Below are 14,477 nucleotides of genomic sequence, written 5' to 3'. Positions count from 1 at the left end.
TTAAATTCTTCCATATTAAGTGAAAGGAAAGACAAAATCAGATTTTACCTATGTATCACAAATACATAAAGAAATACCAAAGGCCTTCTAAGACACCCTCTACCAATCCAGTGAAAATAAAAGTTGTTTTAACACTTCAAGCCCTGGAACATTTAAGAGCCTGGGATAGAAGACACAAACTACACGTGTTTCTTTTATTCTAACTTTTACCATTTCTTCCCAGCACTTTTCGAAAATTTATAGTAAAAAAATACATATAACATGAGGTCTACCCTCCTAACAAATTATTAAGTGAACAGTATAGTATTGAGTATTGTTAACTGTAATCACATTGTTGGACAGCAGGCCTCTAGGACTTTTCATCTTGCATGACTGATACTCTACATCCACTGAACTGGGACTCTCTGTTAGGGAACCAAAAGGCATTCACTTCTTGATGAGTTTTTAATCAGGAACAACACCAAGAGTAACTGTTAAAGTGAAGTTTTAATTTGCAGCAAATAAGGAAACCATGGGGAGTCATTTCTCAAAGCTGTGGCTGCTTCAACATGGAAAGATTAGTAGTTTTATTGGGGCAGGGGATGAATATTCAAGCAGGAAGATTTTGTCATGTGTAAAGGCAGAAGTAATCTCACAGAAGCGCAGTTTGGGGACATATTTCTTCACACATCACATAGTATGTTAACGGGGCTTGAGCTCTGCCTGGGGAGGAGAATTTAACATTCAAATGAAGCAAAGGTAACTTCTGCATGATTTTTGGTTTGTCTGCTCAGGCTCTAGTCTTGTGGTTGGGCCCAAGCTGATTTGAGCTGTTTTTTGAAAATGTATCTCTACCTGGAACCCTCCAAACCTTGAAAAAACAACTGAAAACCACCACCGTCACCAACACTGGGTATTTCCAAATGAGTTCCCTAGGAACACAGTGAGGTTTCTAGATCTCATTCTTTGCATGAGGTGCTCAAGGCCAGGGGTGACTGGTGACATATCCATTTCCTCTTCCTCAGACCCTGGAAACTAGCATTCTACTTTCTGTGTCTATCAGTTTGACTACTGTAGATAATTCATATGTAAGTGAAATCATGCAACATTTGTTCTTCTGTGATCATTTTTTTTCCACTTAGCACACGGTTCTCAAGGTTCATCCGTGCTGTAGCATATGACCAGATTTCTTTCATTTTTATAGCTGAATAATATTTCAGTGTATGTATTTATCACATTTTCTTTTTTTTTAACAGCTTTATCTAGCTTGACATTTTAAGTCACATTGTACATCATCTAGTAAAGCACAGAGGTTCCATGATTTGAGGGTTCAGAAAAATTCTAACATAAATATAATTTATTCATGCAACTGATACCATGAGATTGCATTTGATTGCTGTCTGGATATATCCTCTCTTATGTACCTATATTCTTAACATTCATTAATAGGAAATAGTTTTCTAGTAAAGCCTCTTTAACTTTGGGTGGCAAAACTTTTAGCATTATCAGACCATTATATTCAAGTTATCTGACTCTGAGCCATGCAATTGTAATTATTCTCCCATTTGTGTGTTCCCCACCTGTGGGCATGGGACTTCAGTATATTGTGACTCTGCCCTTCATACTTGCCTCTTTGTGGTTCCTTCTTTATATCTTATTTGTAGGTCTTTTCTGGTAGATTCTGGTCTTTTTCCATTCATGATTGTTCTATAAGTTGCTGTAATTTTGGTGTGCCTGTGGGAGAAGGAGAACTCATGGTTTTTCTGCTCTGCCATCTTCATCAATCTCCTCTCACATTTTCTTTTCTTTTCTTTTTTATTTTCTTTATTTATTTTACTGAAGTGTAGTCAGTTACCATGTGTCAATTTCTGGTCTTGTAGTAATCTTTAATGGAAAAGAATATGAAAACGAATATATGTATATATATGCATAACTGAGACATTATGCTGTACACCAGAAGTTGACACATTTTCTTTTTATCATAATTGTTGGTGGACATCTAGGTTGTTTCCATCTCTTGGCTATTGTTAACATGGGACTTCAGATATCTCTTTGAGATCATGATTCAGCTATTTTGAATAAAAATTGAGATTGCCCAAAAGTGAGATTGCTGGATAATATAGTATATTCTTTTTATTTTTTGAGGAACTTCCATACTGGTTTTCATATTAAACAGTTTGACATTCCACTAACTATATACAAGGGTTCAATTTCTCCACTCCCTCACCAATATTTGTTATTTTCTTCCTTTCTTTCTTCCTTCCTCCCTTTTCCCTCCCTCTGTTCCTCCATTTCTTTCCTTTTTTGCCACGATAATGGCCATTCTAATAGATGTGACATGATACCACTTTGCTTTTGATTTGCATTTTCTAATGTGTACTGTAAACCCAGACAGTTATATTGTTTTTTCTTTTTCATAATGCAGATGCCTAATTTAATCTTTGATTGCCAAGGCATCCATTTTAAAGAGGCATCTCCCTCAAAAATCGCTATCTCAAATAAACACATGCTAGCCGCAGAACTAGATAAAGAGCTTCCACCATTGAGGCTCCTTTATCCTTGGTTATTTCAATTACTGACCATTTGGCCTATTTATTTTATTTCTCTTGTTCTTTAAATTCCCACTCTTATGTTTTAAATTCACCAATAGTGAGCCCTCAAAACCCTAGGCCCCAGCCTTTCCCCCCAGTGAGAGCAGAACCCCAGGCCCGTGTATGAGTAGTCTCTCTCTCCACTCACAGCCTTACGGTGTGTCCTCAGATATGCTGGCAATTTCCAAGTCTCCTGAGTTATAAACTATTTTCTAAAGTTTCTTGATGGTTATTGCTAAAGGGCTTTTTGCATTCCTAATAAGCATCACCAGGTCTGGTCAAACCACACCATTGGTTATTGATAGTCTGAGACCAGTGCAGAACATAATGATTAGAGATGTTGAGCATCTTTTCCTACATGTGTATATATGATTGATCGTTTTTATTTCTTCTTATACTTTTTTAAATGAGCACAAGTTAAAGATATTATTTAATTTATTAATGAGAAAAATCAATTACAACCAGTTGTAATAAGGTGTTACTATCAATTCAAAGGAGAAGGGTAAAAAAGTGCAAACTTACAGTAAAGGAATGTTGATGTGAATGTGCAAATGAAGACAAAACTAGCTTAGGAAAGTCAACTAAACTTCTGCTGGACAGAACTGAGTTTGTATGTCAATAGACAAGAATTATTTTGCATTGCTATCAGTTACTGATAATTTATAAGTTGTTGCATACAGCTCCAAGAAAATTCTGTCAGATAAAGCACAAGGGTGAACTATGGAGAATGTATAGTTTTCTGCTGGAGCACACATTTTCCATACAATGTAGCTGAACTACACCTCTATATCCAAATTTTGAAAAATACACTTTCTTCAAAGGATGTGCTCTAGACTCAGTTTTTTCCCTCATCTTTATTGAATTATAATTGATTATAACATTTTGTAAGTTTAAAATATATATGTTGATTTATGTTTATATTGTACAATATATTTACTACCATAGTACTGTCTAACCACTCCATCAGGTCACATAACTATTATTTCTTTTGAAAACATTTAAGATCGACTTCTTTAGCAACTTGTAGGTATATGACACAGTAATGTTTTCTGTAATCACAATCCTGTGCATTAGCTCCCCAGAACTACTTCTTCTAACTGGAAGTTTATACTCATTTGACTGGTATGTCCCCATCTCCCACACTCCCCAGCTCCTGGTAACCACCCTTCTATTCCTTGTTTCTATGAGTTTGCTTTTTTTAGATTCCACATGTAAGTGAGATCATAGGGTATTCGTCTTTTTATGTTTAACTTATTTCACTCAGCATAATGCCCTGAAGTTCCATCCATGTTTTTGCAAATGCAAGCATTTCCTCCTTTCTGAATGCTGAATGATATTTCATTGGGTATGTGTATGTGGTTGACCCTTGAACAACATGGGTTTGAACTGTGCAGGTCCAATTATATTCGGATTTTTAAAATAAATATATACTACATTACTACATGTTTTATGGTTAGTTGAATCCTTGGATGCAAGAATGTGGATGTGGAGGACTGACTGTAAAGTTATACATGGATTTTTGACTGTGCAGGGGGTCAGTGCCCCAACTCCCATATTGTTCAAGGATCAACTGTATGTAAGTGACAAATATACATCTGTTTATCAGTGGATAATAGGAATAATAATAGGAATATAAAATAATTTTATTTAACCAAACTGAGACTATAGCCTGGGAGACACAGATTCAAGAAGCACTTGAATTGTGTTCTGTCAGGCTTCAAAATGGGGGAGGTTTATAAAGGCAAAACCCATACATAAGAGGTTTGTTAAGAATTATAATTGAAGATGGCAGGAAGTAAGGGTACTTGTTAAGGAAGGACTGGTTTGGGTCTGAAATGGTTGAAGAGACCTTGAGACCATAAGGTTCCAACTGACAGCTGCTAGCAGTTAACTGTGTTCAGAATGGCTGGTGGGTGATAAACTTCAGAAAATTCAGTTCTCAGTAATAAGGATTGTGTCTAAAACTACATCCACAATAGCCACCCAGTCCCATTTTGAAATCCTTAACTACAGTTACTGCATTTTAATGTTTAAATGCATTATATTCTTTAATGGTTAAAGCGTATGTACAGCGTATGTTTAAGACCACAAAAAGCTGTTCTCGGTATTATAAAATTCAAGCCAAATTATGTATAAGCCAGAATGACTTCCCCATACTTCAATATGTGAAAATTTCTTCCATTATGTTACGGACACGTAGGTTGTGTCCACATCTTGGATATTGTGAATACTGCTGCAATTAACATGGCAGCACAGAAATCTCTTTTATATCCTGCTTTCATTTTCTTCAGATACATAGCCAGCAGTTGGATTGCTGGATAATATGTTGGTTCTATTTTTAATATGTGTAGGAAACTGCATACTGTTTTACATAGTGGCTGTACCAGTTCACGTTCATACCAACAGTGGACAAGTATTCCCTTTTCTTCAGAACCCAGCCAACACTGTTACCTTTAGACTTTTTGATAATAGCTATTCTAAAAGGTCTGAGTGATGTCTTATATTTTTGATTTGCACTTCTCTAATGATTATTGATTTTGAGAAACTTTTTGTGTACCCGTAAGCCATCTGTGTCTTTGAAAAAATGTCTATTCAGTCCCTCTGCCCATTTTTTAAAAATTGAAATATAGTCAGTTTACAATGTTGTGTTAATTTGTGGTGTACAGCACAGTGGTTCAGGTATACATATACTATTTTACATATAGTAGTTTCTGTCTGCAAATCCTGAACTCCCAATATGTCCCTCCACCCCCACCTTTCCCCTCTGGTAACTGTAAGGTTTTTTGCTGTCTGAGTCTGTTTCTGTTTTGTAAATAAGTTCTTTTGTGCCATTTGTTTTAGATGTGCCATTTGTTTTAGATTCCACAGATAAGTGATATTGTGTGGTATTTTTCTTTCTCTTTCTGGCTTATCACACTTAGTATGACAGTCTCCAGGTCCTTCCATGTTGCTGCCAGTGGCATTATTTTATTCTTTTTAATGGCTGGGTAGTATTCCATTGTGTGTGTGTGTGTGTGTGTGTGTGTGTAATCACAGCTTCTTTATCCAGTCATCTGTTGATGGACATTTAGGCTGTTTCCATGTCTTGGCTATTGTAAATAGTGCTGCTATGAACATTGGTGTGAATGTATCTTTTTGAATTAGAGTTCCCTCTGGATATATGCCCAGGAGTTGGATTGCTGGATCATATGGTAAGACTAATTTTTGTTTTTAAAGGAATCTCCTTATTGTTTTCCATAATGGCTGCACCAAACTATGTTCCCACCAATATTTTAGGAGGGTTATCTTTTCTCCACACCCTCTCCAGCATTTATCATTTGTGAACTTTTCAGTGATGGCTATTTCTGAGTGGTATAAGTTGATAATTCCTTGTAGTCGTGATTTGCATTTCTCTGATAATTAGTGATATTGAGCATTTTTTCATGTGTCTATTGGCCAATTGAATGTTTTCATTGGAGAGATGTTTGTTTAGGTCTTTTGTACATTTTTTGATTGGGTTTTTTTTGTTACTGTTATTGGGTTGTATGAGCTGCTTGTAATATTCTAGAAAGTAAGCCTTTGTTAGTAGCATCATTTGCAAATATTTTCTCCCATTCCATAGGTTGTCTTTTTGTTTATAGTTTATATGTTTATGTAGTATGTTTATAGTTTCCTTTGCTATAAGGCTTACAAGTTTAACCAGGTCCCATTTGTTTATTTTTGTTTTTGTTTCTATTGTCTGGGTAGACTGCCCTAGGAGAATGTTGCTGAGATTTATGTCAAAGGGTACTTTGCCTATGTTTTCTTCTAGTAGGTTTATAGTGTCTTGTCTTATGTTTTTAAGCCATTTTGAGTTTATATCTGTATATGGTGTAAGGGAGTGTTCTAACTTCATTGACTTACATGCAGCTGTCCAGCTTTCCCAACACTGCTTGCCAAAGAGGCTGTCTTACCTCCATTGTATTCTTGCCTCCTTTGTCAAAGATTAGTTGACCATAGGTGTGTGGGTGTATTTCTGGGCTCTCTATTCTGATCAGTTGATCTGTATGTCTGTTTATGTGCCAGTGCCATGCGGTTTTGATTACTGTAGCTCTCTAGTATTGTCTGAAGTCTGGAAGGGATATTCCTCTAGCTTCATTCTTTTTCTTTGGTATTTCTTTGGCAATTCTGGGTCTTGTGATTCCATGTAAATTTTAGGATTATTTGCTCTAGTTCTGTGAAAAATGTCCTGGGTTATTTGATAGGGATTACATTTAATTTGTAGATTGCTTTGGGTACTGTGGTCATCTCAGCAGTATTAATTCTCCAAATCCAAGAACATAGGATTTCTTTCCATTTCTTTAAGTCATCTTTAATTTCCTTAATCAATGTTTTATAGTTCTCCATGTGTAAGTCTTTCACCTCCTTGGTTAGGTTTATTCCTAAGCATTTTATTAATTTGGGGGATTTTTTTTTTACTTCCCTTTTCTGATGTTTTATTGTTAGTGTAGATAAATACAAGACATTTCTGTGTCCTCTGCCCATTTTCAATTGGATTATTTTTATCCTGTTAAGTTGTATGAATTTTTAAAAATGTATTTTAGGTTTTAACCTCTTATCAGATATATGATTTGTAAATATTTTCTCTCATTTTGTAGGTTGCCATCATTTTGTTGATCATTTTGTTTTGCTATGCAGTAAATCTTGTTTGATGTAGTCTCCTTATTTTTGCTTTTATTTCTTGTGCTTTTGGTGTTGTATTAAAAAAATCCATTGCCAAGACCAATGTCAAGAAATGTTTTCCCTAAGTTTTCTCCTAGGAGTTTTATAGTTTAATGTCTTATATTTAAGTCTTTAGTCAATTTAGAGTTAACTTTTGTGAGAAGTATAAGATAGGTATTATATTTTATTCTCTTGCATGTGAATATCCAGTTTTCCCAACACACTTATTGAAGAGAGTATCCTTTCCATAATGTGTTTTCTTGACTCTTGTCAAATAATAGTTCATAGTATATGTATGGGTTTACTTCTTGGCTCTCAATTCCATTCATTGGTCTATATACTGTTTTTACACCAGTATGATTTTTTTTAGCTTTGTAATATAATTTGAAATCAGAAAATTTAATGTGTCCAGCTTTTTTCTTTGTTATCAGGACTTCTTTGTGTATTTGGGGCTTTTTGTCTTTCCATTTTAATTTTAGGATTTTTTTAATTTCTGTAAATAATGTTATTAGAATTTTGACCAAAATCACATTGAATCTGTAGATGAGTTTGTGTAATAAGAACATATTAACATTGCTGATCTGTGAACACTGTATATCTTCCCATTTATTCATGCCTTCTTTTTTTTTTTGAAGTATAGTGAATTACAGTGTATCAATTTCTGGTGTACAGCACAATGTCCCAGTCATATTCATATCTTCTCTATTTCATCAGTGTCTTACAAGGAAACAGTGTACAGAGCTTTTACTTCTTTGGGTAAATTTAGTCCCAAGTATTCTATTGTTTTTGTTGCTATTTAAATTGGGATTAATTTTTTGTTTGTTTTTCATAAAGTTTGTTGATAATATATAGAAATGTGTGTTTTTTGTATTCTGCAACCTTACTAAATTCATTGAGTATTTCTATCAATTTCTGGTTGAATCTTTAGGGGTTGTTAATATATAAGATCATTGCATCTGCAAACAGATTTTTTTACATTTTACTTTTATTTGGATACCTTTTATTTTTTGTGTGTGATTGTTCTTGCTAGGATTTCCATCACTGTGTTCAGTAGGAGTTGTAAAAGTGAGCACAATCGTATTGTTTCTGATCTTAAGGAAACACTTCTACTCTTTCACCTTTGAGTATGATGTTAGCTGTGGTCTTATCATATATGGCCTTTACTATGTTAAGTAAAGGGATATGGAAGTGTTTTTATCATGAAAGAATTTTGGATTTTATCAAATGCTTCTTCTTCTTCTATTGAGATAATCATATGATTTTTACTTTTAATTCAGTTAATGTGGTGAATCACATTTATTGATTTACAAAAGTTTGAAAGAGTTGGTGAAGGATTGCAAATATTTGCCAGTCCTTAAATGTTTGTAGAATTCACCAGTGAAACCATCTGGTTTGGGATTTTTGTTTTGTTTTGTTTTTTGTTGGGAGTTATTACTGATTTGACAACCTTATTGTTTGGTTTGTCAGATTTTCTGTTTCTTTATGATTCAGTCTTAACAGACTGTGTGTTTCTAGAAATGTATTTCTTCTAGTTTATCTATTCCATTGGTGTATAGTGGTTCATAGTAGTCTCTTCTTTTTTTGTATTTCTCTGGTAACAGTTGTAATGTCTCCTCCTGATTTCTGATTTTATTCTTCGGAGTCTTCTTTCTTTCTTAGTCTAGGTAAAGGTTTGTCAGTTTTGTCTGTTAACTTCTGTACTAGAAGTAGTAGTGGTTTACGTACCACCTCTACATCATTAAAGTATTCTGATTTTGTCTATATATTTACCTATATCAGCTAGCTTTATACGTACAAATGCTTTTGTATTGCTGTTCAGTGTCCTATTGTTTCAACTTTATGGAGTCCTTTTAGCATTTCTTTTAAGATATGTCTAATGGTGATGAACTCCCTTAGCATTTGTTTATCTGAGAAAATATTTATTTGTCCATTATTTTTGAAGAATTGTTTTGCCAGATATAATATTCTTGGTTGGCAGCTTTTTTTCTTTCTTTTTCTCTCTCTCTCTCTCTTTCTTTCTTCATTTTGAATTATTTCATCCCACTGCTTTCTGGCCTGCAATATTTATTCTTAGTAATCTGTTGTTAGTCTTAACGATGCTTCTGTTGAATGTGACAAGTCACTTTTGTCTTGTGGCTATCAAAATTCTTCTTGTCTTTGATTTTCACAAATGATTATAATATAGCTCACTGTATATTTCTTTTGTTCATCATAGCTAGTTTGTGTATTGGCCTTCTAGAATCTGGGTGTCACTTTTCTCCCCAGATATGGGAAGTGTTTTCCATTATTTCTTCAAATAAGCTTCCTACCCACCTCCTTCTTTTTCTGTAATGTATATATTGATCCACTGGTTGGTGTCCCAAAAATCCCTTATTGTCTCTTCACTCTTCTTCATTTTTTTCCTTTTGTTCTTCTGATTAATATCAAATGAGCAAAAATTTTGTGGTATATTGTGCTCTTCAACCTGCCACATTTCAGTTGTTATTTCTAATGTGTTCTGTCTTTGTTGACAGTCTCATTTTGTTCATGCATCATTTTCTTGAGTTTGTGGAGGAGCATCTTTATCACTTTTTAATAAAATTCTGTGTTCAGATAAGTGATGTTGCTTCATTTCTATAGGATTAGTTCCAGAGGTTTATTTTGTTCATTGTTTGAACCATTTTTCCTGCTTCTTTGTTTCATGACTGTGTGTTGGGATCCATAAATTAGAAAAAAATAGCTATCTCTCTCAGTCTTTATGGACCAGATTTACATAGGGCAAAACATTAGCGGTTATCTTGGCCAGAGACTTCTGGGGGCCTCTGAAGCTTTTTTCTTTTGGTGGATGCAACTTCTCTGGGCTTGTGTGTATAATTTCACAACTAGAAAAGCTTGTCAATTTCTTTTTCAGGAGCTGAGAATCTCTTGCTCTATTTGTTGTCTGTCTGTACATTGCAATTTTTCTGATTCAACAGGAGCAAGCTATCCCATCCTCCCTTTTCTCAGTGGCATCCAGCGTTTGTGAGCTCCCCCTCAACAACCTGAGCCAGGGTAGGCATATACCAATCCTTTGGGTAGTCCTCCGAAAAGCCAGAACACCAGATGAAGCTCCACTCCTCTCCCTTCCCCTTGAAGGAACAGTCTCTAGAGCACCTTTTTTAGATTGTGCTAAGCTATGCTGGCCATAGCAAATCACTACTCCCACCCTCTTTTATTCTCAGAGGTCCCAGACATCCAGACTGTTCCAGTCTTATCAGCCCTCCAAGTGAGATAGGACAGAAAACATTTCCTGAATCAGCCCTGGGGTTCACTGGATGGGTGCTTCATCGTTCTCTTCCCTATGATGGAGTAATCACACCTGGGACGTTCTTTTCTAGCATTGAGTTGTCCCATCTTGGGGGAGGTACTGATGAAGGTAAAGTGAAATTGCACTTCTTATCAGTTTCATTGTATCTGTTTTCAGCTTTGTGCTCGCCTATGGTACTGTGACTTCTTAAAGGATTCTAATCAGTGTTTCTGTGGAGGAATGAGGGCTGGGACCTCCTGTTTCACCATCTTTCGGATATCCCTCTCCACTGTACTTTTGATTTAAGTAGTCCTCACTTACATTTATAGATGGGAATATGGGGTCTCTCTCTATATAATGAATTTTCTTTGATGATTTGGTTGCAACAAATTTATTTTACAGACCTCCTACCAAAAGAGAAAACCTTTCCTCTAATATAATTTCTTTACTGGAAATATGATTAACTTGATTTCATTGATGGGAATTTTAAAATTTATTAGATCATACTGTTCTAGCTATACAGGACAGTCAGTATCCCAGAAGTCTACATAGGGTAGCTTTGCTTAAATAAATTAATTTTTGATGATTATTGGAAATGGTGGACATTAATTCTTTTTTCTTTTCTTTTTTTAAAAGAGCTCAGATTTTTATGGAATGTGCTACTAAAGGTTTAGTCAGAAAGACCAGAGCCCATGTCATCATCAGACTCCTTGGATTCTTCTTTCTTTTCTCCCACTTTCTTCCCCTCAGCTGGGTCAGCAGTGGTAGGGGGGGCAGGACCTCCTGCTGGTGCAGCACCGGCTGCTGGGGCAGGTCTGCCAGCCCCTATGTTGCAGATGGAAGCTCCCAATTTTAACATTGGCCAGAGTCTTTGCAAACAAGCCTTGTCAGAAAGGTTCCACATTTACACTGGCTGCTTTAATGAGGGCATTGATCTTACCCTCCATGACTGTCACGTCATCGTTGTGCAGAATGAGGACCGAATAGATGCATGTGAGCTTGGAGACCAAGGCCGTGGCGCGGGAGAGCTCTTAGGTGGGTGCTACTGGGCGCGGTGTTAGTCACCAGATGAAGTGAGGGCCTCACCCCAACGTACCCTTAGCTCCCTTGGAAGTACCGAGCACCTTGGCGACTGCTGAGGAAAGAGGGTAGACATTTAATTCCTTTTTTTTTTTTAGACATTCAATTCTTAAAGTTTCTTTAGCATTGAAATAAAAAAATGAAAGAACCTCAGTTACCAATTTACCTTCACTTATTTGAGATTTTACGTTTTATATTTGGTTTAGAAAAATTCAATTTATAATAATTATTCACTCATATTACATTTTATTGTTCATACAGTATGGATACTTACTGCTTTTGTACATTTGTTTTTTTCAAATACTTGAATTCACCTACAATCCCTTCCTCTCTTTAGCTTTTCCTCTACTAATTCTAACATCATTCTTTCAACCATTCATTATACAAAACCACTTTGAGGTATCTAATTATTCTTTTTCTCTCTTTATCAGTGCCTAATTTTCTATAGGCTTTCCAGACAGATGATATTCAGCCTTGCCACCTTTAGTTATGAAATGATATGAAAGTGCCCTATTAAGTGTTTCTGTCATTTTCCTTGCAAATTAGCAGGCACCTTGAGTGAAAAGGGTACAAGTAAAGGTAGAGGATATGACTTGAATTAAAAAAAAAAAACTATCATTTAACTAGTTAGGTTGAAATGGTGTACTCAGCCTAAGGTAAAAGTGATGTGTCGATTTTATGCTTGTTAAATATTTTGTGGTTAAGAGAATTTGTAGGCGAGAGATTGATTTAAAGTTTCTAACATCATCTTGACCTGTTACCGCAAAGACAGTATGTTTCATATGTATGTTTTAATGGGGTGTTTAAATTGTTTGTTATTCCTTAGCTTCACCCTGTGATCCCACTTTCATCCTGGGCTGTGCTCCCTGCAATGTGATCTGCTCCATTATTTTCCAGAATCGTTTTGATTATAAAAATCAGACTTTTCTAGACATAATGGAAAAAATGAATGAAAATCTCAAGATTCTGAGCTCCCCATGGTTGCAGGTGAGGCCAAGATCCTTTTTTCTCGAGAAATCATTTGTGCTCTTTTCTCCATGAAGTCCAAATCTCTGTGTGCACCACACTGTGAAGTGAATGTGTGCACACCACAGTCCTGCCCAGAGCTTAGCATCCTGGAGTGCTCATCTGGGAAAGATGGCTGAGCCCTTTAATGATGGGTAGGAATATGCATGCCCAGGATTCAGAACTGAAATTTAATGCTATTGACCCTGTTCAATTGTTCTTCCACTAAATTCCAAAGCCCAATTTCCATAAAATACTTTGCTAATTTCCTCAAAGCATGTCTACAGCAATAAAAGTCTTTCCAGGCCCTTCGGAAAAGGCTCCCATTACACACAAGTCTTGTTTTCCAGTCCCCACTTAAGGACTTCTTCAGCCCAATGGTTGGCAGAAATATCCACATTTAGGAAAGAAGAGAATGTCTCCTTCAAGGAGAGAGAATGCTGCCAGGGGACACTGACTAGGTTAGGAGTGTTTGATGTTTCAGTTGGTATCCTAACTGGCAAGGGAATTGTTTTAGAGATGATAAAATGATTGGGTTTTTTTTGGTGTATGAACCATAAACAGGTATCATAGTTGTACCCTGTGCTGAGCTGATGTTCTGCACTCTGCCTAAAAAGATAGTGGTGTGATCTTAGGGAAGTCCCTTACTTGCTCTGCTACATAGTTACTTTATACATAAAATGTTGAGCTGTGTTTCATGGTGATTTTAGGACCCTCTCAGTTCTAAAATACTGATTTCACATTTGAAGCTACTAAACAGAAATAGGAACATCAGGGACCAGCTTTGTGCTCTATGTCAGGTTGTCCAAACTCCCTTAACATCTGTTGACATCTACAACATGTGAATCATGGTATTTCATTCCCTCCTATATTTCATGGTTGCAAGAAAGAATTGATGTAAAAAATGAGATAATTTATGTAAAGATGCTTTTGTACTGTAAACATGATGTATTAGTATAGGAAATAATTATCATCTTTGATCCCCAGTCAGAATTTTCTTCCTCACATATATGTATCAGCATAGAAAATGATGTATTTGTGAAGCAGAGATTCCCCTCAATACAGATATCATATTATATTAATATTTATACCACAGTTTCCAACCAGGGCTTGGTGTATAGTATATAAGTCTTCATTAAGTGTTTTATATTTAATAGACTACTGTTTTCTCTTCTAGATCTGCAATACTTTCCCTGCTCTCCTTGACTATTTCCCAGGGAGTCATAATAAATTATTTAAAAATGTTACTCATGTAACAGGTTATGTTTTGGAGCAAATAAGGGAACACCAAACATCCCTGGACATTAACAATCCTCGGGACTTAATTGATTGTTTCCTGATCAAGATGGAGCAGGTAAAATGTTCATGATGGCTCAGTTGTTTCATTGCTTATGCATTTTATGGGTCATTGAATAGTTCTGTATTTACCAGAGATGTTTTCAGTGTTCAGGCAAACAATGGTGACAAGATTTTAAGTACTCATTGTGTGCGTGAAGCTACACTAATCATTATGGAAGCTATAATATCTAATTGTTAAATAAGTTGAATATATTGATCTTCCTCTTGGGTGTTAATATCTACCCAAGGAGAGACAGCATGACACCTCAGGTGAAATGTAAACAATTACATACAAGTTAGAAAATACAAAATACCATTCCACAATATGAATACGGGCTTTATCACTGCATACACTGTGTGAAAGAATGGAAAAGAATGACTTAATCTAGCTGGGCTTTTTGCATGTCTGTTGGTTGGAAATAAGTGTTAATAAATTTGCGCTGAAGCAAAAGGAAGGGTATTTCAGGTGTGTGCATACTGTACATAGCACTGCAGAGAGATGTGATAGGAAAGAGTTGGTGGATGGAAGAGAAAAGCCT

The 14,477-nt window shown here is 35.7% G+C and overlaps 2 protein-coding genes and 1 pseudogene across 8 annotated transcripts in view; 1 reads left to right on the top strand and 2 right to left on the bottom strand.

Moving 5' to 3' along the window:
• Positions 1-14,477, top strand: part of LOC105081811 (cytochrome P450 2C18-like) — a 45,191-nt gene that overhangs the window by 13,603 nt on the left and 17,111 nt on the right. For all 4 annotated transcript variants that reach the window (XM_074373918.1, XM_074373917.1, XM_074373916.1 and 1 more), the window contains 2 exons: positions 12,422-12,582; positions 13,778-13,954. In XM_074373918.1, coding sequence (XP_074230019.1) covers positions 12,422-12,582; positions 13,778-13,954 — 338 coding nt within the window. The remainder of the gene's footprint in view (positions 1-12,421; positions 12,583-13,777; positions 13,955-14,477) is intronic.
• Positions 468-14,477, bottom strand: part of LOC123613150 (uncharacterized) — a 129,340-nt gene continuing 115,330 nt past the window's right edge. Inside the window, exons 5-7 of one of the 4 annotated variants that reach the window (XR_012510195.1) lie at positions 11,456-11,650; positions 1,605-1,713; positions 468-698 (exon numbers count right to left, since the gene is read on the bottom strand). The gene's annotated coding sequence lies outside the window, so the exon portion shown is untranslated. Of the gene's footprint in view, positions 1,714-11,455; positions 11,651-14,477 lie in introns of all 4 variants that reach the window. The other 3 variants (XR_012510193.1, XM_074373919.1, XR_012510194.1) reach the window with 3 other exon arrangements.
• LOC105081874 (large ribosomal subunit protein P1 pseudogene) lies at positions 1,854-11,882 on the bottom strand (annotated as a pseudogene).

Source organism: Camelus bactrianus, chromosome 11 (genome assembly GCF_048773025.1).
Source record: "Camelus bactrianus isolate YW-2024 breed Bactrian camel chromosome 11, ASM4877302v1, whole genome shotgun sequence".
Taxonomy (NCBI): domain Eukaryota; kingdom Metazoa; phylum Chordata; class Mammalia; order Artiodactyla; family Camelidae; genus Camelus; species Camelus bactrianus.
Note: the sequence above shows the minus strand (reverse complement) of the source record. Positions and strands in the feature narration are given on the sequence as shown.